The 25,107-nt window shown below is 37.2% G+C and overlaps 2 protein-coding genes across 2 annotated transcripts in view; both read right to left on the bottom strand.

The window, feature by feature from the left end:
- LOC145781846 (F-box DNA helicase 1-like) overlaps positions 1-7,795 on the bottom strand; it is a 28,771-nt gene extending 20,976 nt beyond the window's left edge. Inside the window, exons 1-10 of the mRNA XM_082593527.1 lie at positions 7,706-7,795; positions 7,264-7,418; positions 6,201-6,342; positions 5,209-5,396; positions 4,502-4,564; positions 3,371-3,562; positions 2,978-3,073; positions 1,700-1,928; positions 1,531-1,609; positions 380-609 (exon numbers count right to left, since the gene is read on the bottom strand). Of these exons, the coding sequence (XP_082449653.1) occupies positions 380-609; positions 1,531-1,609; positions 1,700-1,928; positions 2,978-3,073; positions 3,371-3,562; positions 4,502-4,564; positions 5,209-5,396; positions 6,201-6,342; positions 7,264-7,418; positions 7,706-7,765 (1,434 nt within the window). The 5' untranslated portion in view covers positions 7,766-7,795. The remainder of the gene's footprint in view (positions 1-379; positions 610-1,530; positions 1,610-1,699; positions 1,929-2,977; positions 3,074-3,370; positions 3,563-4,501; positions 4,565-5,208; positions 5,397-6,200; positions 6,343-7,263; positions 7,419-7,705) is intronic.
- On the bottom strand, positions 7,766-21,499 carry LOC145766580 (uncharacterized; the record flags this gene model as incomplete). The annotated part of the gene is made up of 3 exons (XM_082578300.1): positions 21,361-21,499; positions 8,397-8,515; positions 7,766-7,834 (listed from the first exon to the last, which is right to left on the bottom strand). Coding segments are annotated over exons 1-3 (327 nt in total), but the record flags the coding sequence as incomplete, so codon positions are not given.
- Between the last annotated feature and the right edge of the window lie 3,608 nt (positions 21,500-25,107).

Genomic DNA, 25,107 nt, shown 5'->3' with positions numbered 1-25,107 from the left:
ATGGTAACAGAAGGCCGAGGTTCAACTGAAAAAAATTCTAAAACACTCTCGCGTCATCAGAAAGCTGCCGTAGCCTAGAGCGAGAAGCTGTAAAAGCTATAAATGGTACAGTCCTAGCAATGCCAGCATACACTACTTTTTTTATTCGAATATGGACATTCTCGTCTGATGCAAATAAATAATAACACCAAACCAACTATGTCAGCAATAGGCTATCTCGTTTAGATTTAGTAAATATATCCCAACTGTAAATACATGCTTGGTGGCACAGAACAAACTTTATGACAAGTACAGAGCAAAAAAGTGTTAAAAATAAATTCATATGTCTAGATTATTCTTACACAGGTAGCGGAATATGCATCATTCTGTACTTATGTACCTGCGTCAAATAGTAAGTGTGCGTTGGCTGTATGGCCACAAGTGCATCTCTTGCTAACCGGAACCCGTATATTTGCTGGTGTGAATCACCGACGTAAACCAGCGCACAGTGCTTTTGTTGTCTTTGAAGGATATCTCTCATGCAAGGAGTGCAATCCTGAGCTTCATCAAGCAATATGACGTTGTATGGATACAACTCCGGTAAAGTCAATTGCCACTGCTTCAAATAACCTGGAAGCACAAAATTTAAAAGATTTACAATCCATTCATAATAGAAGTGAATGGATCTATGGAAATAAGTCAAAAAGGCTAGAACACAAGTCCAAAGCAGGTAGGAATATCTACTGTACGGTAGCCACTTTAGCCAAGGTATCTAAAGATTTTATAGAGATACAATGCCAAGCAATAAAGAAGAGTGAAGAAATGCAATCATTAAACTAAGCTATAGTTTATAGATGATGAAAACATGACTCCTGCACATAAATTCAGCACATCTTTATAAGGTTAATGTGTCTGCTTGAAAATCCATTGCCGTGTAGCGTACAATGTTTGGCTGTCTTCATTGCTATAGTATTGCACTGCCCAAATGGACTCGAAACCTTAATGGATAGTAAACCAACTTCTGAGTCCGTAAACTGAGATCGACAACTTGTCAAAGTCATTCAGACTGATTGGTTTGATATTTATTCTCCGGCGGAAAAAGCTTCTTTGAGAGCTTAATCATGCCAGCTTCGCATACTCGTAGAGGCTCTAAACCGCTAACGCAGGGCAGGTTACCGAGATTGACAGAGCAAAGTTTTTCGACAGTTGTTAAAGTGTGGTTGGCGGAGAATTATTCCATCTACTCGGTAGCGCTGAATCGAGAGCAATCCTGAAATGCGTTGCTCAAGCGCACACCAGGAAAGCCGAGACAGCGCCGCTTGACCTTGAGTCGGGCGCGTAACCATTGAGCTAACAGATGGGACTTTCTGAAGAGCTTCTAAAATTGGCACTAACCTTTGTTCATGCTTAGTATTTTGCATTAAAGGATTGAAGGTAATACAGAATAGGACTGAGCCTCTATGCAGCTGCGCTAAAACTTTAAATTTTGTACTGTAAAGCGCTGAAGACAACGGATATCTACACGCATTTTTTCGATGTGACGTTACTCACAATCATCGTTCATTGTCCATTCCGTGTTTGAAAGATCGCTCGTCTTCTGCCAGAAGATCTTTGATAATAATAGAATTGCCTGCAAATGCAAGAAGACAACGCTGTGTATTTGACAAGCAACAGATGAAATCAAACGTCAAGCCAGGTAGTCTCAAAAGTCAAAACGAACCTTTTTTCTTTCAGGTTCAATCTGTTCCCACGCCCAGTAGTTGTTGGATGTTTTCGCTCTTTGCCTCAACGGTGTATGACTAAGTTTCAACCCGGAATCGCTGGACGCAAGAAAATTTTGGATTGTTTTAATGATGAGTATGGGCATTTGGGAGTCTTCATCAAGAATATTTAACTTTTCGCGAACGTAATAGGCTCGGAAATTACCGCGACTTCTTTTCTCCTTATAACTGAAAAGAAAATATCTTGAATTACTATTGCACAAAAACTGAATTCTTAGAGGTTATAACAAAATAGTCCTGCCAACAATCTTAAGTGGAGTGCAAAGAGACCTGCTAGAAATTTATGAAAACGACCATAAAATCTGTGTAATTTTTAGCTTACTGGAGAACAAAAACAAGAAGAGTTTGTCCGTTTGACAAAACCGTTCCTATACAACGGCAGGGGAGACATTAGTCCATTAAACGTCATTTTGGTAATATCTGAGACAATAATAGTACATTGTGATCATATCCACTTGTCCCATCTGCGTTAGATGAGATTTCGTCGTCTTCGTATATCGTATACCCCCATTCGTAGGGGGGAGGCGGTTTTCACACCCCTTTGCCATGCTTTCAGGGTCGGGGATAAGATTCACGCTCTTCTTTTTTACATTTAGTGTCGCTTCCGTTCGTAATCGACCATCCCCGCTCCAATTGCTTTCGCCACTAATCTTCTTCAGTAATGATGCTGATCAAATAGTGCCCTCATCAAATGCAATTAAAAAACATCGATTCTCTACTCTACGGACATGGTAGAAATTTTGTGGTTTCGAATTGGATTCATGTCCGCTCTGACATCTTGTTTTATATTTTTTTGTTTTATTATCTTTATCCTGCATTGCGGGAAAGCGGATTTGAGCGCTATGCATCGGTGTACGCCTTCCGACATACACCTGACCCACGCTGCAGCCGACTGCAATGTCTGTTTCCGGTTGTCTACTCTACTTATGACTTAAATTTGGTACTACCCATTACTCGATATCGATCACTGGGTAGAAGCAATTATCGTAAAGTTTCTAGCCCAGAGAAACAACAGCAAGTGCGGGTGGCTGGAGTCGAACATGCAGGCTCTCGACTGCGAGCCCAACGCGCTAACCACTCGGCTACTGCTGCCGACGATACATCGATAATAACGATATTTGCTTTAAACTTAATCTGCATCCTTTTTGCTTTAAACTATTTGCTTATTGCTTCTCCGCAAAAGAATTGTGGAGTGTTAACATTGAAACCTGGCTCACCGGATCATGTTCATCCCACAGTAGGCAAGACTGTGCATGGTTCGGCAGTCAACGTTGGGAAAGTTAAAAACCGTCTTAGCCTGGTCAACGACGGATCTGCAAGAATAACAACAGCGAAGATCAAAAAAGAAAAACTGGTGATGTTTTCCTATTATGTAAATAAAACAGATTGTCTCCATTAAGCATATTTTCAAAAATTAAATAGCCTACTTTTCTACTCTAAACCTAGAGTTTACATGACGGTAGCAAAAACAAACAGATAACGCCAGTTCAAATTTACAATTTGCAACAAAAACGTGGAAGGAATACTAAAAGTGGCCAATTAGTTGGCAACTTTTAATTATTAATACAATTTACAGAAAGAGCATGAAAACAAGCAACTATAACACGTACTTGTTGAAGGAAGTATAGAGAAACTTTAAATGAGGATTTGCTCTCGCACAAGCCACAAGTGTGCTGGTCTTCCCTGTTCCTGCGTAGGCTACAACTCGAACAATGTCTCCTGCTTGAAACTGGTGGGAGGCAACCTTTGCCTGTTCGTGTGTTAGATTGCACGAGCGATAATTTGCAAAGGGATTCTCCGTCCTGTGACAAGAAAACGTTTGTCAATAAATGCATACATGAGAGTATAAGGAAAGTCTTGAAAATGTCATAAAAACTCGTTTTAAGGTGAAACAAGTATTTTAGGCTGAAAAAAGTTACTTAAATAATAATGTTTTTATAATACAAATGTGTTCAATTTTACACAGCTAAAAATCGATCTTGATCTGCTAGACCGGCCCTGTCGGGTCATACCAAAGACTTTTTAAAAATGGTACTGAATCTAATTCCTGTTTGGCACTGAGCAATGGAATGGATTCGAGTAATAATGTTCTCAGGTGCACCTGTATGCGGCGGCATTGACACTGTCTGCTTTGTAAAGCGCTGAAAAGCAACGCATTCTGCGATGGTCACAGCGCTATATAAAAACAAGCATTATTAATATCACTATTATTATCAAAGCAAATAATAAAAATCACGAAGGTGTGAAAGATATAAAGTTTACGCTAGCGCTGTATTAAGATATTTGTAGTTATATCCACATTGTCCAACAATTCAAGACAAATTACTGTAACAAACGGCAAAAGAAGGTAAACTGCAAAATTGTAGAATCATACTCTTCACCAGAAATTATTGTATTTCTTCTTTTTGATGGTGTTTTCATTCACTGTCTACTCTGTTTGGCACTGTACTTGGCAAGGAGTACTCTTTTTGTGCTATTGTTTGTTGTACCAAAACTTAATAAATATTGAAAGTTCTTATTCATAAAAATGTCATTAATGTAACGGTACACGAAATACAAAAAAAACAAAAAAAAAAACAGTTATTACGTATAGTATTAAAAACTGATAAAACCAGCTCAGAAAATCATGTCGTGGCACAAAGAAGCCAATTTGAACAGCAAAACATTTTAGTCGACATAGAACTTTCAATGTCAGAAATCACCACACAATGATGCGTAGCTGTATCATGATTGATACTCACAACGGCAAAGGGGTAGAAGCATTTTCCACTCTTGCAATGGAGCAATAGATTCTGTAGTGCAATCTAAACAAAACAAAACGCAAAGTTAAGACAACATCCACAATTCGTCAAAATGCAGGTGCAGATCATCTAAAAACGAGTTCATAATAGATTTAAATCTAAGTATACAAATGCCGTAGTAAAAACATTCACCCCACTGTCAGAGTTAGTGTCGGAAAGCATGCCAATAACGTTCTTTATTGACCTTGGTCAGCGTGGTGCAATCAAAAGCCTTCAAAAAAATAATTTGACCGGCCAATAAAAGTCACAGCGTAAACATTATTATTTATTAGCGTGAACGACATTTATTGCGTTTCTTATGTTTGGAGCAGAATTTTGAGTATTTTTTATCTTAAAACTGCCTCACAAATTGTATGCAACGAAACACGCATAATATTTATAACTGTTCAAAAAATGCACAAAAACATATCTTTTTAGTAAAAGTGTTCATGAGACAAATGTTTTTAATTTTGACTTTAATTTATAAAACGTCTTCAAAAAGTTTTAGCAATGGTATTTTTTTTTGATGATGTAACAAAGCCTTGAAATAAATATTTTTAATTTTAGCGGACCCTGGCTATGGACTACAGGTTATCAAAACAAAAATATTTCGAAACGAAGTCCAACGAAAGTGAAATGCGAAGACAAAATAAAAATTTTCAACTTACTCTTGACTTAGCTTGCGCTCTTTGTAAAGTACCCACGTATATACGGCAGCTACGTAGTAAAAGTCCATTACTACAGGAAGATGATGTATTTTAAGAAGAATCTTCATCAGCTTTTGAAGATCTAAACCATCGGAGGAAAAGAGCAGAATTGTGGAGGCAAGCATCCAACAAGTGGCTGAAGGATTTTGCTAAAAAAATGTGAATGAGCTTTACCAATAAAACTCTTCGCAGTAGAAAATATGCAACAGCGAAATCAATAATAAATAATCAACGTGAAATATTGCTAAATCAAAACTGTGGAAAGTATCGTGCTTTATAAATAAATTCACCAACACTCCAATTTGGCATTCAAACTTCATTTTTTCATCACTGAAGAAATAAAGCATTTAATAAAAAATACGACAGAAAAGTTTGAAACAATCGCTTCTCTTCATTTAGTTTAGAGTTAAACCAAACAAACACTCTCTGGTGATACATGGCATCACATAATCATAGGCACAAACTGCGCTGTCCCAACACAAATTTACAATTGCAACAAAGTTCACACACAGTTATCATCACTGATGCCACAATTGTCAAACCACAACTACAAAACTGTTCGTACCTTTTCCAGTCACAGTAAAAACAAAATTAAACAGCCTGAAAAAATAATGTTTTTCTGCACCAAGAGGTTTATCTACACTGGTTTATATTGACACAAAACAACACATCATTTCAGAAAAAAAGCAAAAACAGTAAATTCATTATCATCATTATCAGTCGCCATCGTCGCTTGCAACTCAGCCAACAAAAATGGTCCTTTCTCTGTCTGCAGACGTTGAATCGACGTAAAAAGAACCATTTTACATGCAGATCGCGCATCAACATGGGGGATGCCTGATGAGCAGTGTCATAAATTTCGATTTTCGCTAAACTCCAATAACATTGTTTCAATGTAAATCTGATCAAAATTGTTACGTAACATCGTATCGACGTGCAACAAAACATCTTACTTGGTCTTGCTCAATATTGGGAATGATGCGTTGCACGAGAGCTTGATGTGCCAACTTGCTCAAAGGATGGCTTTTCAAACACTGGGTCATCTGGTTTACCTCTTCGATCGTCAAAGATGAAAATCTCCAAACTCCCATGAGCCTGCATAGCGAAAATCAGGTAAAATATCAATAACAAAACAGAGAAAGCAGCGATAAGAGTAGTCAATGAGAAGATGTGACTCGATAGCCCGCTCCAGGCAGCAAGCAACCGCTTTGTATAATGTTAAAAAGCGATTGATTTTCTGTCTGGGGCATAACCACCCTTTTTGTATGGGCTTAAATGTGTATAAAACGGTCGTCGGAGCACTCGGCATGCGACAATTCAGCAAGTACATTTCAGCTACTGTCCAAGTCAGCAAGTGAGATTTTTAGCTAGCATCGGACTGGCTTGGTCATCGCTTGCTAAACTGAATTTGCTGACATGCCAAGTTTCGACTTGTTCAGTTTTATCATTTTCCCATTACAGCCGCTTGCTGAAATGTTGTTAGCTCTGTTGTCACTTGCTCAACTGCCATATGCTCAGTTCACAACTGCTGACTTGTAGGAGACTCGTATAGAACATGCGTAAGTACAATGTGCGACGGAGATGAAAGATGAGCCCTGCGGATTGAGGAAATAAACAGGATAGAAACAACAAAAATGTAAAAGCTCCAAATGATAAGTGGAAAAGCCCTGAAAGATAAAATCAGAGATCTAGGTATCGGCGAGATGACTCAAGTGCAAAACACAAGTGAGCTTCTCAGAATCCACCATTTGCCGGTTTGCATATGTGGATAATGAAATGATAGTGCTTGCGGTTATACAATGGCTTTGATTAAAGAGTTAATTCTTTCGAACTAAATTCTAGCTATAAATAATTAATGATTGTTTTCGACAAAATTTCATATGACATCAGTTTCATTGAAAGTGTGAAGGTAATATACTGTACTAGCATAGCTACTTCCATTGATACTTCTTAGAATCACGACGGTCAAACAATTGATCAACCAGAAAATTGACCTCACAACGATTGTTGTGTTACCTTATAACTTTCGCAATAACGAACGCTTTGTCAACTTGCAAATCCGATTTTTGCGAACTCTCCTTTGAGTCGTCATCCAGAAGACATTTGACATAGTTGTACGCAACTGTGTCGTTGCTTCGAATTTTCAAGTACAACTTCTTCCAGGGCATAAACTAAACGCGGAAATAGTGTTTACGGAGCTAAGTAATGTGTTAGCTTTTATTACAACTATCAAATCAACCGAACTTCAGCACACGGTACTGCATCAAATGAACAACAAAGTGAAATAAATTTGTTCTCCAATTAAGTGATTCCCTAAAATGACAACTTCTGACAGTCTGGCCCAAAGTTGCAGTTGCCAGTAGAGTTTTATATGTAAATTTGTTTCAGGAAAACGTTTTCTGCAGTAAAAATGGTAAATAGCTTAGAACTAAAAAAAAATCAAAAAAAAACTTGGCACCTGTTCGTGTCCAACCAGTCGATTCCATGCAGAACAAACCAAACAACAAGATACCACCATTTCATGTCCAGGAAGACAACTGAAGATATTCTCAAGAAGATGATCTGGTAATTGAGAAATCATTCCTTGCTGTGGTGAAAGTACAAAAAGTATGCAAAGTAAAGCATGACAAATTTGAATAACATTACGATGTTCTGTCAACATACAATGAAAACCAAACTTCCACAGAAGGCTACAGTGCTACACAGTTTCGAGCAGTTGGATTGGGACTTTAAATATGAAGTTCCAATCAGTTGTAACTGGTACAGTACTTTGGTTCACAAGATGAAAAATTACTTCGACTTATTGAGGTTAAAAAAGCACTACGGTGCATTGTTTTCTGCACAAAGAACATATACAAAGTTTCTAGTAAACGTAGTTTTCTAATATTCAACTACAGTACACCTAAAACCATTACATTCCAGTACACATACCACCATAAATACCGATGTTGAAGGCTGTGTTTGTTAACTCTTTGCATATAATAACCCTCAAAGCGTTGTCACTACAGTACCAGTTTTGAATGTATAATTTGAGTTGAATTAATCACAATCGACCACACAAAAAAATTAGTTAGGTATATAAAGTAGCCTACTACAGAAAGTCAATTTAAACAGTCAAAAGTTTGAGATGTCAAGAATTATCAACTGACTTCTTGTGGAAGAGGTTGGCTTCCAGACATAACTTCATCAGGAAGGGATGCCATTATCCCTTCAAACTCTTCGTCACTGTGGTCTCCAGTAAATACCTCACAGCTTTGGTTGAAGCTTTCTGTGATAAAAAATTGAATGTGGTAGAACTTCTCCAACATTATTTTGATGAACAAGTTGTACACTTGCTTTGTACTTAGTTACTTTCATCACAATGTAGATAGATACTAACGACCTGGTTAGTTACTTTCACTTAAGATTGATTAAGCCTGCTGTTATAAAATGATACTGAACAAATTTTTAAATGTAAAGAAAAATGCAGATGAAATAATTAAAAGTATAATACGGTACTGTATAGTCTATAGCAGTGGTTCCCAACCGGGGTGCCGCCGCACCCTGGGGAGCCAATTGCAATGCTCAAGGGTGCCGCGAGATATTGCAATAGTGCGGCCCATTCTTTATTTTAACTTTACCCGTTAAGTGCGGAATTTATTTATTTCTAACCGAGTTTCAGTGCGTATTAAGTTTCGCGCCTTGTAGTTATTCCCGGCTCCTTTCTGGAGAGTCGCTTAGTGGGGAAGTCGCTGGGCTGGCAGTAAGCCTTTGTTTTCTCGCCCAGGAAAAACGGCGTGAAAGAGATTTTGACTCGTTGCTGTTCTTTCTATAAAAACGTTTGAAGCGCATCATTATTGTCAGGCTTAATGATTTTATTTTGCGTTTCAAGCCGGACAAAGTCAAATTGCAGTGATGGATTATCCGATTGTGTGATCCAGCACGATTACAAAATTGCACGATTGTTTGCAAACCATTGTAAACTGATGGTTGGGTCAATTGAAGGATTTGTATTGTTAGCAAAAAGGCAGAATAGTGATATTATAACAACACACTGTTTTCTTCATCGCGTAGTTCTTGTCGGAAAAACATTAGGGTCAGACCTAAAAAAAGTGTTAAACAAAGTTGTCAAAATGGTCAACTACAAAAAATGTAGACCACTTAAATCACGTCTATTTGCCAAGCTTTGTAAGGAAGTGGGAGCAAACTATGCTAATCTTCTGTTGCATACCGAAGTAAGATGGTTGTCGAGAGGAAAAGCATTGTCACGACGTGGCTTAGTGCTGGAACAGTACTGCAACATTTCTTTGGTCTTCGGAAGAAAATACTATCATTTCTTCAAACAGAACAATTGGGTGAAACACAAATGTACCAAACTCAGTTATGCGACAAAAACTTCCTGTGCAATCTTGCTTTCCTTACAGACATGACAATGCACTTGAATGTGTTAAACCTAAATTTGCAGGGGCAAAAGCAAACTATTTCACATTTAGTTTGAAGCTTTCCAGAGGAAACTGCGCCTTTTTGCTATATGCTTGAAAAATAACGACCTTTTACACTTTGATTCTTTGCATGCACTTGTGGTAGATGATTATGAAGTGGAATGCTCCCGTTTTGTGAAAGATAACTTATTAAGGATTTATCTTGTGAGTTTGAGAATAGATTTAAAGATTTTGACAGATTAAAACCTAATCTCTATTTGTATAACAATCCTATAGATGTTAATGTGGAAACACAGCTACCAGAGCTTCAGCTCGAACTCTGCGAGCTTCAGTGCAACCAATTCTTGCTGTCAAGGAAAAATGAAACCTCAGAGTGCTTCTGGAAATTAGTCAGCAAGGATAGATTTCCCAAACTGAACAATTTTGCATTAAAAATGCACTCAATGTTTGGAAGCACATACATGTGTGAGAGTACGTTTTCTAGAATGAAGCAAGTCAAGTCAAAAAACGGAAATCGAATGATCGACGAAACACTGGAAGATAGTCTCCGACTTGCTACCACTAACATTGAAATTAATGTAGAAACAATAGTATCAGAGAAACCTCGACCACAGGCATCTCACTGATAGAGATTTGCAATAAATTTCTATTTGCTTTTGTTTAACAATTTCGATTACGCACTCACTATCATTCTATTGGAAATGGCCCACAAGTTGTCACATTTTTGTAAAGTGGCCCGTGAGTCAAAAGTAGTTGGACCACGCTGATTTAAATAACGCAAATGTCAAAATGCAAGGCAAAAATGAAACTCTCTGAAGTTCAACCGATAAAACAAAGGCACTGAGAGAAAAACTGCAAATGTTGTCCGATCTCCTGCGAGCCGAAAGGGAATCGAGTCGATATTCTCGAGCCTCGACGCGGAGAAGTGGAGAACAGAAACTTTGACATGCTTTCACATTTCTCTGAAATGAAGAACAAAGAAGTTGTCTCATTAATAACTCAGCACCTAAAATCATTGGAAGAAAAAATTTAGAAATATTTTCCCAGCTTGTCCACTGAAAATTGCGGATGGGTAAGAAATCTGTTTTTACTGGACTCTCATATTGTTTTGAATCTTAAAGAAGAAGAATTAATTGACATTCGTAACGGATGGAAATTTTAAGCGTATGCACAAGCAGATGCCTCTCGACGAGTTCTGGATAAAAATTAAAAATGAATATCCTTGCATTGGAAAGAAGGCTATTGTGCTTTTTCTACAGTTTTCCACGTCATGCCTATGTAAAGGAGTGGAGATAGTGGAGGAAGAAATGCGGGTGGCTTTATCGAATGTGCCCCCAGATATTAAGGGACTTTGTGCAAGAAGTCAAGCCCAAATTTCACACTGACTTTTGAATAAATACATTTCTTTACGCGCTATAGACTACTGCAGAACTGATTCTGTGTTATTTCATACAGTTATTAGAAATACAGAAACCTCATCAAATTGATCTAGTTTTGCCAGGGTGCCGCAAACTATTTATCTCTTTGATAGGGTGCCGCAAGGTCAAAAAGGTTGGGAACCACTGGTCTATAGTGTAAAAAAATTGCGTTCTCGTATAAGTTCTATAAATCTATGATGATACCGGTATGGAAAAAATAATGACATTGAAACATTAATTATACAGCATATTTAATAGAATAATAGTAGAACTATAAATGGTATTAATACCACAAAAGAGCTCTTAATGCCAAACGCAATGCTAAGCAGAGCTAATTCAAGTAAATTGAATCATTATTAGCAAAGTAACCTTTACAGCCTGTTTCACCCTTTGAGGTTTTCAGGTTTTGGTTTTCTTTGAGGTTTTCAGGTTTTCAGGTAAAAGTTACTTTGATAATATTAGTGATACAATTTACTTATCCTATCGTATATATATACTCTAGTATAGGTCGAGACTTTCGCAAATGATTTTCACCTAAAAACGCAGGGGTTGACCTGTAGGCTTTTTGATGTTGATATACACAGGACAACATTCTGTCTCCATCACAGTTCCTATGTGTGAGTTCTTATCATTCGGTTTTGGTTGGCTTCAGCAATTGCAGAAATGATCAAACAAAATAATGAATTGCCTGAGCAAAAAAGTGCTGCGCAAATCTCGAACAGTCTGTTCATTGCAGAAATCAGTTTGCAAAGTAACCATGTGATGCGTTTTGCAGTTCTCAACATTTATTTACCGTAGACTGCCCAAATTTTGTGCCAAAACGTCACACAATTCATAATTGGTTAAGCAGGTTCGTTAATCCGTTCTGTGCAATCATAAATGATCTGACAGAGAAAGACTTCATTCGTGAATTGCGCGTATTATTTATTTGGTTTACTTTCTATTGCGATAAATAGAAATTAGCGACTATTTACCGGTAGCCAACTGTAATGTTTCTGTTTTGTGCTTGTCGTTCATCTGCTGTTCAAAACGAACTTTTTCAAGTCGAAACAAAATCCTTCTTATAGATCTTTGCTCCGAAACGAAATTAAGAAAAATAATTTTAGGTTGAAACCATGGGTTGAAACAAAATATTCCGTTATTTTGAAACAAAATATTTTACAGCTAACAAGCTAAATTTAAATGTCAGCAGGAAATTTTAAAGATCACTTTTTTTGCTAACAAAAGTGTGGCATTAAGAATTTTCCCACTTTAGTAGTTGCTATCAAACCTTTGAAAAACATGATGCAAATTTACTTTGAACTGTGAGGTTTGGCACTTTTTAAATTCCCAAATTCTTGTATACTTCATTTCGATCACAGAACGAAACGGCTTGTATATCGAAATAAAACGAAACTTATCATTCAGAAATTATTTTGAAACGAAATTAAGACAAGGAATTTTGCTTCGAAACAAAAGATTTTCAAAATACTTTAGTTCCGAACAGCCTTATTAGTACCGTAACACCGTCTTGGTTGAGGCAGCTTAAGTTGCTCTGCTTTGAAATGTCCTCACTTCATGTCAATGCTAATACTTAGATGAAATGAACCACCAAATGGAAGTGCCAGGATTAAGCTAGTACTTTTACACAAGAGAATAAAAATGTCACCGATTTTTAGCAAAAAAGGGTTGGGGTTGACCTATACATGAGGTTGGCTTAGTATATATATAATATGTAATATTTTATATAATTTATATAATTTATATTAATTTTATGTAATATAATATGTATATATGTTCTATTTGAATACAAGACCTTCTGATGATCCGTTAGGTGAAACAATTTGTAAAGGCTTCAGATAGTAATAACTATATTTGATTTAATTCGCTCTGCTTTGCCTTTTTGCTTGGCATTGAGCACTTTTTGTAGTATTAATAGTTTTCATTGTTTTTATATAATATGTATACGATAATAAAATAATATATGAAATTATTTACATCAAATATATACAGGGTTGGCCAAGAAGGTTTCCCCCACTTTAGTTTTACCCGGGTAAAACCCTGGGGGAAACTGGGAAAAACCTTTTGGGGGAAACTGGGAAAAACTTGAGTTGTTAAAATTTGCAAATGTGAATGAAATAATGATTACTCCTCATAGTTAATGTTTATTACCATCATAAAAATAATAATAATATTGTATTCTGGTCCAGTACACATGGTACTACAGAGAAAAACATTAACATACTCGCAAATAACAATTGATAAGAAAACATAAATAAATAAAAATAAGAAATTTTTGAAGATCATATTTTGAATGAACCTATAAGATTTCCTGTGCTTGTCCTAAAAAAAAGAAAAATATATACTGTGATTTACTAATATCTAATAATAGATAGGTCCAATCATTAGTTTACATAGATGAACATACCAGTATGTTATCAAGTCAGATGCTCCCCTGTGCCTAACATGCAGTCAGCGACCAAAATTGTAAACATTGAACAACAAAAGCCAAAGAAAGAAAAGATTAAGAGCCGGTATAATCTCAGTCATTGATAACATGTCAACAGTCTTCATTGTCCACATTGAACAGCTCTTCATCTGGTGTTTCAGATTCTTTCCATCCAAAGTGTCTATAAACATGCACTAATTTGGCAACCCTCTCATTGCCCAGTCCATTTCTTTGCTTTGTGTGGATTAAAGCCATGCTACTGAACAAGGGTTCTATTCCAGCACTGTATGGTGGACATGATGATATTGCCATCATCGATGAACAAAACTTCTTTACTGGCTCATTGTTTGCAACTTTTCTTATGTATTGCCAATATTTAAGTGATGACAATTTTTTCATTGATTTGATAAAAGAGATGTTTGAAAAAACAGATGTAGGCCTATCCTTAGTTTCATATCCTGCCAGTACGAGAATGAAATTGTCATCTTTTTCAAAAACAAAGTTGCGTGCAGTTTCTTGCTCATCTGCAGACAGTCATATATTTTTGAAACTGATCAACATTTTCTCATTCATTTTTCTTCTCACTTTTCTCCTTCCATGAGAGTAGCACACTAGACATCGTTTTTGAGTCTTTTTTTTCTGTGGGAGGAAGCCTTTTAGGAAAGTGCTTGCCACTGAGGGACTCGGACTGGGAAGGCTATGTGGACGACATCTACTGCTTTCCGACAAGTGCTGGAATATATCAGTTGGTTTGCAAGCTGCAATTTAAATTGAAGCACTTAGTCACAACAGCACAACACTGACTGGCGTGGTCTTTCGGAATGGCCCGTTTCGGCTAGTCCGATTGGGCTGATCCGATTCGGCTAGTCCGATTCGGCTATTACCCTTTTCGGCTACAGCCCGATTCGGCTAGTCCGATTTGGCTGATCCGATTCGGCTAGTTCCCTATTGGGCTACAGTCTTTAGCGGTTAGTTCCCTATTCGGCAATTTTTTGAAAATCCAACGATAATCCTTCTGTAATCCAACAAAATCCAACATCGTTTCTTTTGCATTCCGACAAATTTAGCGAAAAATGTTTGAATTATTAAATTTCTTTTATAGTTGAAATTATCGAAGCTTTAGATGAGTGGGGTTTTGACCTAACCATTGAGATCTTAAAACTAAAAAGCGAATTAAATTTATTTTTGAACTATTAATGTTTGCTCAGATGAAATTGACATGTATCATGCGTCGCCGTCTGCATGCAAACTTAGAATATATTAGAATCCTCAACTATTACAAAATTCTAAATCCAACGACGCCTTCTGTTTATTTACAGTAGAGAATTTTGTATTTTGATCTCGAAGCTTTAGATGAGTGGGGTTTAGACTTAACCACTGAGATCATAAATCATATTTATGACACCAGCATAGGCGCCGACTTTTAATTTTGCACGGGGTGGCGGATAGCACAATATGGCAACCTAAAAACTTTCAAACTGCATGTTTTTGTTTTTTACTAAGCGTGTTTCGTAGATGCAATTGTCTTTTCACACCTGATTTGTAGCTCGATTATTTACAAAACAACTTTACAACAAACTACAAGAAGTATGTCGTGAATTTTATTGTTACGTTGTCGCTCCGACATTTAACATTTGGCAAAAGTATTTTTGCGAACGGCAGCTCTGTCAATCCAACTGTTAATCAACTGGTCAAGTTGTAACAGTTAAGCTTCAGCTTGATAAACATTTAAAATTAGAATGTGGTTCTATCGCTGTTGCGTCATGGTAGATCACAAGTAGGTTTTTATGCGCCTGAGTGCACTACTAAACGATCGCTCCGCCTCGCAGGTGGTGGAAGGCAACGATAAGTATATTTTCACAATGCAGACCACGTTTGGAAGCATTAATGATCTTGTTTCATTGCTTGCAAATAGATCAAACAGTTGCGACAGTTGAACGCTTTTTCGGTGGCATCTTTAAGCTGAATAAAACTGGAATGTCGGGGAAAACTTTTACTGGACGACTTTTTGTAATTTTTTCTATGATGTAACAAGCAACTCCTAACTTATGTCAGACCAAGAAATTCCCTCCTCAAACTTTTACAGGACAACTTTTCGTAATTTTTTCTATGATGTAACAAGCAACTCCTATGTAAGACCAATAAATTCCCGCCTCACAATTTGTCACGCAATATTACATTATTACTGCATGAAGTAGATAACAAAGTAGAAATTAAAGCAAGAAGTAGATGACAGTACACTCCAATCGAAATCGGAAAATAATTCAAAATGCAAAATCTTGACTAATTGAAAAAGGTTGCTTTCATTATTGGAAATTGGCAGGGGGTGTAGCTTTCCTCGAATAGAATCATGTAAACGTGTAAATTTGCAGAACGTTAAAACTGCTACTTTACTAGGTGCACTTTTTAAATAAAAACTCAAAAAGTTTCGAAAATTGCATTTTTTTTAATAAAATTTGAAAATAGATATTCATTTAGGAGGTGGAGCTATAAATCATCGAGATAATTTTATTTCCAAGTATTTTATAGCTGGCATAATTTATAGCGATATTATGAGCAGTTTAAAATTTTTCAAAAAAGATTTTTGAGGGAGGCAATGGAAAGATCGTATTTTATTGATCAATAAATCCCATTGTAAACCTAACAATTGTAACAATGACTTATGAAAAGTAACAAATAAAACGATCGCAACAACAACAAGGAAAAAACTCGTAGCCACGTGTTGCATAATCTTCACGTAGCTTGCTTGATGTTCCGCGAGTATCATGCTTGTGACAAAAACAATCATTTTCTTCGCAACACTGTATTGGTTCACCTCTTGCTTTACGTTGACTTGAAGCGAAAACCAATGATCAAAAAAAGATTTAAACGTCCGTTCAAATTACATTTATTTGCAATAAGTAATGTAACCTAAACGGGGTGGCTGCCATCATGCCATAGAGCAGGGATGGCGAACCACTGACCCGCGGGTCACGAAGTGACCCATCACAGATTTTCAGTGACCCACTTGTCTTTTTTTTAAATAATGAAATTTAAACAAATGTTTCAGCAAAGAATAAATGTTTCACTAAATATTTGTAATAAGGCCCCACCCTATTTTAATCTAGTAGGCTACCGTACCGAATTGCCATATAGCAGTCTGACACACAAAAGTTGTAAGTGTGGTAACAAAAATAGTCAACTATATTGCATCTCATGCTCTTAATAAACGCCAGTTTGCAAATTTGTTGAACGCGTGTGACAGTAAATTTAATGGCTTACTCTTGTACAAAAGTGTAAGGTGGTTAAGTTGTGGTAATGTTTTACAGCGCTTTGTTGAATTGTTGGAAGAAGTACAACTTTTTTTAGCTAAAAAAAATCAAAAATATCCAGAGTTAAGCGAAAGTACGTGGTTGAATGATTTACATTTTTTCACTGATTTCACAATGCATTACAATAAGTTAAATACTAAATTACAAGGCTGTGAAAATATTGTATTATCCATGATTGGGCACATTAAAGTATTTGAGAAGAAACTCGCTATTTTTTCTGAAGACCTTGAACAAGGCAGCCGTGGCCGAGTGGTTAGCGCGTTGGGCTCGCAGTCGAGAGCCTGCATGTTCGACTCCAGCCACCCGCACTTGCTGTTGTTTCTCTGGGCAAGAAACTTAACGATAATTGCCTCTACCTAGTGATCGATTTCGAGTAATGGGTAGTACCAAATTTAAGTCATAAGTAAAGTAGACAACCGGAAACAGACATTGCCGTCGGCTGCAGCGTGGGTCAGGTGTATGTCGGAAGGCGTACACCGATGCATAGCGCTCAAGTCCGCTTTCCCGCAATGCAGGATAAAGATAAACAAACAAACAAACAAACAAGGTCAGCTGAACTATTTTCCTCAGTTGTTGAAGCACTTTACTAGCACCAATTTAACTTACGAACAAAAGCAAACTGCACTCAACAAGTATGTTTTACTGACGAAAGAGGCCAAAAATGTAATGTCAGAAAGGTTTACCCAGTTCCGAAAGCTAGATACCACAGTGCAGTTCATTCTTTTCCGGCATGCAATTCAATTTGAAAATCTTGAATTATCAAACTTCGAATGGCTTCGTCTTTACAACTTGGAAATGGAAATGATAGACTTTCAAGAAAGTGCAGTTTGGAAAACAAAATTTGTAGACTTAAATCATCTCCTACAAAAAATTAAAATGAAAACGGATATGGATGGTTGTGACTTTCCTGCTGTTGAAAACCATGCTGAAAATATAATTCTTACAGAGTGGAACTCCCTGCCAAATTCGTTTGAAACTATGAAAAGATTTGCTGTAGCTCTGTTAACGTTGTTTGGTTCTTCATATTCGTGCGAATCTTTATTTTCGCACATGAATTTTATACAATCAAGCACACGGAATCGTCTCAGCTCAGATAAGATCGAGTGCTGCATGTGTGAAGCTAAAAAGCTAAAAACTACAGATTACCAACCAAGGATAATAAGACTTGCAGAGAAGATGCAGCAGCAAGTTTCGCATTAACATGTAGTTTCGCATTAACATGTAATTAAATGTATGACCCACTTTTGCTTTTTCAAGGATTAAGGTCTCTTTTGTGACCCATGCACTAAAAAAGGTTCGCCATCCCTGCCATAGAGGTTATGGGGTGGCGTGGCTGGCCACCCCGTAAGTCGGCGCCAGTGAATGCATTAGACATTTGCATTTTTGTAATGATTTTCAAGCGAAACAGAAGTGTTTTGTTAGTTGTTCGAGTGTGTTATTGTTCAAAATACATGTAAAAACTTACATACGAGTTATTAATTAGAGATTAGCATAAATTTGATGCTTTAAAACAAAGTCATATATTATCATATATTTCAAAAAATAAAGTCATATTTTTCAATTTTTTAGGTAAAAAAAATGGCCCTAGTAATAAGTAATAGCACAACGTCACTATCAAAGCAGTTGTAATTATTAGGGTAGGCCAGTCCGTGGTGCATTCCCAGGTCCAACGTCAATGCAGGTGAACAATGGTTGCGATTATTACAATTCAAGTACTTGACATTTCTTGGCACATTTTCTCAAATGATCAAAATATAGTCATCATAACACACAGTATTACCTGATTTGTTGCCACACAAGTGTGGATGCGAGCCTTGCATTTCTCATCACGTCGGGAACAACGCCAGTATTTCTTAAGCCCGTCTGGACTATATTGAGCTAGTTGAAACATGTAGCCATCATGTAGAAAAACCTTACCTTTGCGCTGCGTACTAATCGATTCCTCTGCCATGATCAAGTAACATCAACTGAGAGTCTAACGAAGGAACTAACCAAAGGAATTTCAGGTCATGTAACGCCGAAACCCAGGTTTACTCTAAACTGCCACTTAGGTTTTAACTTCATCTTTTACGGCAAACGCTATTTGGCAACTGTCTTTTTTTCGTTGACACGTTTTGGCTGAGACTTCATCTCATTAACCCCTATTGGTAATCATGAAAACTGTTATTTTCATGTAAAACACATACTTTGAACGAACCCAGACATCAAAACTCGTCATTTTTACATTGATTCACAGACGTTGAATGAATGTAAAAATGACGGATTTTGCCGTCTGGGGAAGCACTCAAAGGTAAACACTAGATAAAATGCAAGAATGCAAAAAATACCATATTGTCGAATTAAAATACAAAATCCTCTAAATAAACAGAAGAACCGGACATACATTTCTCTGTTATCATTTTTAATGCAAAAATTCCTTTTGTGGTCCCTTTGTCTGAAACAAATAAAAACTGTGCTGTTGAAATTTCCGATTGTAGTTTTGGTCTCAATCTCATCAACATGATTCGGAGTGAGCTGTTTGTTACGTAATTCACAAGGCTAATTGTTCTGTGGAGTGACCATTCTGTTGCTCCGTTTTTTTTTTGGTAAAGTTATGAATATGGAACGTACCATATCACTAGGGATGTAACCGGTGTCATAAATATGATTTATGATCTCAGTGGTTAGGTCTTGACTCCACTCATCTAAAGCTTCGAGATCAACTATTGTGAAATAAAATACAAAATTCTCTACTGCAAATAAACAGAAGGCGTCGTTGGATTTAGAATTTTGTAATAGTTGAGGATTCTAATATATTCTAAGTTTGCATGCAGACGGCGATGCATGATACACGTAAATTTTATCTGAGCAAACATTGATAGTTCAAAAATAAATTTAATTCGTTTTTTAGTTTTAAGATCTCAATGGTTAGGTCTAAACCCCACTCATCTAAAGCTTCGATGATTTCAACTATAAAAGAAGCGATATTACAACATTCTCTAAATAAACAGAAGACGTCGTTGTCCATTTTATGTGAGCAAACAGTTAAATTTAATAGTTCAAACATTTTTCGCTAAATTTCATTTCAATTTGTTTTTCTTTGTCGGAATGCAAAAGAAACGATGTTGGATTACAGAAGGATTATCGTTGGATTTTCAAAAAAAATGCCGAATAGGGAACTAACCGCTAAAGACTGTAGCCCAATAGGGAACTAGCCGAATCGGATCAGCCAAATCGGACTAGCCGAATCGGGCTGTAGCCGAAAAGGGTAATAGCCGAATCGGACTAGCCGAATCGGATCAGCCCAATCGGACTAGCCGAATAGTAGCAGACCCGTGGTCTTTGGGCTGGAGGTAGACCATCTGAATTCAATAAGAAATTACAATTGGTAGCTTGGTACTGCCAGCAGACAGTGAGTCAGTACACATTGAGAGAGTGTAAAAGAAAAACCTGAAATATCACTCTGTGATGATCCGGAGCTTTATCTATTTTATCTAAGTATTGATGCAATTCAGATGGAAAATGTCATGAGATAACAGATAAACAGCTGGCTAGTCATTATATTGCATAAGAAACTCCACAAACAACACATTTAGAAGTTTTGAGGGTTTCCCCCAGTTTTCCCCTGTTTTACCCGGTTTCCCCCAGTTTTACCCGGGGGAAACTGGGAAAAACCTCCCAGAGGTTTTACCCAACCAACCCTGAATATATAATTATATATATAATAGTTATTACTCTCTATTATATAGACTCTAACACCTCTAAACCCTGTTTCTCCCCAAAAGGAGGATCATTAGAAGGTCCTTATTCAAATAGCATAACAACCATAGAAATAAATAATAATATAAATAGAAATATAATTTTATGAAATTATTTATATATATAGGTCTGCTACTATTCGGTGAGTCCGATTCGGTGAGTTCCTAACCTCTAACCCTAACCCTAAAACGGCAATGATAATTAGGCTACGGTACCTGATAGTTTAAAAAAATCAGCCGTTAAGGGATCGGACTCACCGAAACGGGCCATTCCGTATATATATAGCCTACATGATTTGATATGGTTGAGATGATTTAAAACACCAACTTAGTCTTAGATCTTAATCGAGACTTGTAGGTTTTCAGCCGCCCGCAATTTTATGAGAAGTTTGGAGAGACGTTGCTGACCATTAGGTGTGGGCAGCTTGAAACCTAAAAGTGCCTCTTAAACCCATGCAAAATTGGAAAAGCTAAATAGATCAAAAAAGCATAAATTCAAGTTTTTTTTGTTTGTTGTATCCAGGCTTACACCTGGTGATTGAAGATTTAGATTAAGTGGACGGGAAGGCAAGGAAGCCGATCTTTGTGTCCGCCTTCAGGCACGCCTTTAAGTGTCCTGCCAAAGACACAGCCGCATGCTCTAATTCAAGCCAGCATCAGTTTATACATCAACTAATAATATCATATATATATGGATAGTTGATTGACCAGCCTCCCACTTGTGGAACATAGGCCTAATGAGATTATGCAGCAAACAAATTTAAAACATGCAGCAACATTAGATGATGTAACCTTTACCCAATTCTGTTGATTTGGCCAGATCTTTTTTTGTGACATGTTCAATCGGAGTACTCTGAAAATGATCCCTTTCATATATTGGATCGCTGTGTAGTTCAAACATAATGGGAGAGTCTTCTCTGTGATTTTTCAAATCCATGGCTGCATTGGCAAGTAGGCTGCTTTCATCAGCATTAAAATTTAAGGCAGTCTAAGTAATGGTTAAAAAAATGATGCAATCAGTAATTTATTTTTTGATACCAGTTCTCGCAAACCACAGTCTACCCTGTTGTAGAAAAAGTTAAAACAGTTGTCACTAAACCTGTTGAACTTACAAAGTTAACTAGGCCTATTTCCCTAGTAGGCCTACACAAAAACAAACACTGCTACATGAAAATTATTATGTGTGCAGTTTATTGAAACTTGCTACAGCCAGTTACAATTTGATGTTTTTCAAAATTTATTTTTTAATTCCTCATATAATTATAAATCAAAATCATATGAAAGGCAGAAACTCTACCATACGAACAACCGTTAATGCGTCTCTAAACCACGCAGTTATAGCTGAAGAACAAGGATGATTTCCATAATTCAATCAAGAAGTTTCACAGAAGGTATTGCATATCATTTACATGAAAAGTAGAGTAATGAGACGGTGGCATGATGTCTTTGGTGGCTATTGCAACTATCGTAATGTGTTATGTAGATTGACGACATATCAATCCAAAAGGAAAAAAAAATGTTTTTATTGTTTAGTTATGCTGTTCAAACAACTAAAAAATTGATATCCCAAATTTATAAAAGTTAGCAGTCAAGCCAAGCTGATACTTCATCATCACACTTTATCATGTAAAATACAATAAAGCTTAGCCTACCCAAAATGAAAGTGAACAACTGGAGGGTCATAGAGTTATGACAAAATTGAGGTCTACATGTTTATAACATGTTTATTTTATACATAATGTTCAAGTCATGATAATGCAGCGGTAGACTTGTGGAAAAGGTATGTAATTTTACGCTGCTGCAGTAAGGTTTAGTTGATGTTCTAGCACCCAAAATTTCAAGCAAAATATAGCATTTCGTTTGATGAAAATGAATTTCAGTAAAAGCAAAGAAAACATTTTGCAGTTATGCCAATGTTTGAATTTTGCAGTAATCCCCCAGCTGTCCACGTCGCAAGAAAAATCAGCAAAGTGAGTCGCTCGGTATTCCACAGTCCCTAGTTTTGCCAAAGACTCAACTGCATGCTCTTGAGTGATGTTGAACCAGGGCTCTCATCACTCGGCTATGCAGCTGAATTAACATAGCTTCGTCTGTTTGCTGAGTATTGTCAACCTGTTACAAAAGACGTTTAAAAGACAGTAGAATTCTAATCATAACAATTGGAAAAACATCCACAAAAGCTTTGTATATTTATGTTTAATTTGTATCTCGGAGAGGAAGCTTGTTACCCATGTCCATTGTCCACTTGTCCAGTCCCCAGGGCTGTTGAGACAATAATTTAGGCCCGGTACTAATGAGATCCTCAGGCCCTAAATCAAGACACTTCTACAAAAACGCACCATATCCAAAGAATTTGAGGTGGTTTCCTCAAGTTCCAGGCTCTTGGAATGGTTTCAGGCCCCTAAAAACATCCCAAGCCCGGGTCTAAATGTCGGAATGGCCCGTTTCGGCTAGTCCGATTGGGCTAGTCTGATTCGGCTAGTCCGATTCGGCTATTACCCTATTCAGGTACAGTCCGATTCGGCTAGTCCGATTCGGCTAGTTCCCTATTTGGCTACAGTCTTTATCAGTTAGTTCCCTATTCGGCAATTTTTTGAAAATCCAACGATAATCCTTCTGTAATCCAACAAAATCTTTCTGTAAATCCAACCACGCCTTCTGTTTATTTAGAGAATTTTGTATTTTATTCCACAATAGGCTATCGTTTCTTTTGCATTCTTGCATTTTATCCAGTGTTTACCTTTGAGTGCCTTCCCAGACGGCAAAATCCGTCATTTTTATTGTCTGGGTTCGTTCAAAATATGTGTTTTACATCAAAACAACATTTTTCATGATTAACAATACAGGTTAATGAGATAAACTGAAGTGTTTTGTTAGTTGTTCGAGTGTGTTATTGTTCAAAATCATAGGCGCCTAACTATTTTTTTGGCCGTGGGGGCGAAAGCGTGTTTCATCAGCAGCAACGTAAATGCAGCAAATGTCACGCAGATGGATGACGTAATTATGCCGTCACACTAGGATTGCTTTTATTGCCACACTCGGAGTTATCGCTACGTTCGACCTACCATTAATTATTATAAACAAAACTCGACCACTTCGGTTAAGCAAACACATGACATGTGTCTGCGTTAGCTAGCGGTTGATGGACTGCGACTCTTTAAGCTAAGCACAACATAAAGTTTAGCAACGAACTAGATTTATTAGCATGAAACAAGAGACGAAAAGGTTTACTAAAAGGTACACTGTAAATGGAATGACAATGTTTTGAAAATGGAATGCAAATACTAACTTGATCATACGCTTGAAAATATACCTGTGGAGAGTAAAATCATTCATGTTTACATCAATTCAGCAGCACGTCACCTTGAATAAATTTAAAAGTTGCTGACATCCGTAAGCAGCCCTTGAAAAATAGTTACGGAGAGACGTTTGATTAAGTTTTCGACTTGGCATTGCTCCCTTTTCACTACAATATCGCAACTTATGACTGACCGCTGTAAAACGCCCGTTTTCGCGTTGCAGATGAAACAAAAGATGCGCATATTCCGTCTTTGATCGGGTTTCTATGGCAACGGTCGTGTGTGCGCCATTCAGTTTGCGTGAGTCCGTTACTGCGTTGATTCCGTTACTGCGTCTGCAGACGTTAAATCAATGTAAAAATGACAGATTTTGTTGTCTGGTGTGGGATTGTAGCATCACTACTCGTTCTAGTGACTATTTATTGCGAAGCTGTTGCGGTTTGCATTCAAAAAATGTTTTCCTGCTGCCGATCGCTAGTTCATCTATTGTTTTATGTATCAATACAGCATAAAAAGTTGCCCCCACGCAGAAATATGCGTGGGGACCAGGCCCCCACGACTTGGGCGCCTTTGTTCAAAATACATGTAAAAACTTACATACGAGTTATTAATTACGGAGATAGCATAAATTTGATGCTCTAAAACAAAGTCATATATTATCATATATAGTCAAAGTGGCAAATGCGCGGACGGACAGTTTTTACGATAATGCTCGGTCCATCAATTTAGAGATTTAACCGGCGGTAAGTATTAACGGTACCCGGTCATTTGGTCGACAGGACGTTTGGTCGACAGACATTTGGTCGACAGGACGTTTGGTCGACAGGACGTTAGGTCGACAGAACGATTTATTTTAGGGTTAGGGTTAGTTAACTAACCATAACCCTAATCTAACCCTGACTTTAACCCTAACCCAAAAATGAATCGTTCTGTCGACCTAACGTCCTGTCGACCAAACGTCCTGTCGACCAAACGTCCTGTCGACCAAATGTCTGTCGACCAAACGACCGTGCACCGTATTAACCGACGATTCAATTCGATAATATCAAACCTCCATCTTTACACTCGAACTACAAAAAAAAATTGGGCCTATATCACGTGAAAGTTACGAGTAATTAAGCATTGATTTCAACGACCTAATTTTTGGGCAAAATCAACTTTACGACCGGTTTTGCGAACTTTGATCTTCCGCTTTGCAAGGCAACTTGATAGTTACTTTGAACTTTAGTCCAACGTAGAGTGGTTT

Source organism: Aplidium turbinatum, chromosome 1 (genome assembly GCF_918807975.1).
Source record: "Aplidium turbinatum chromosome 1, kaAplTurb1.1, whole genome shotgun sequence".
Taxonomy (NCBI): Eukaryota; Metazoa; Chordata; class Ascidiacea; order Aplousobranchia; family Polyclinidae; genus Aplidium; species Aplidium turbinatum.
Note: the sequence above shows the minus strand (reverse complement) of the source record. Positions and strands in the feature narration are given on the sequence as shown.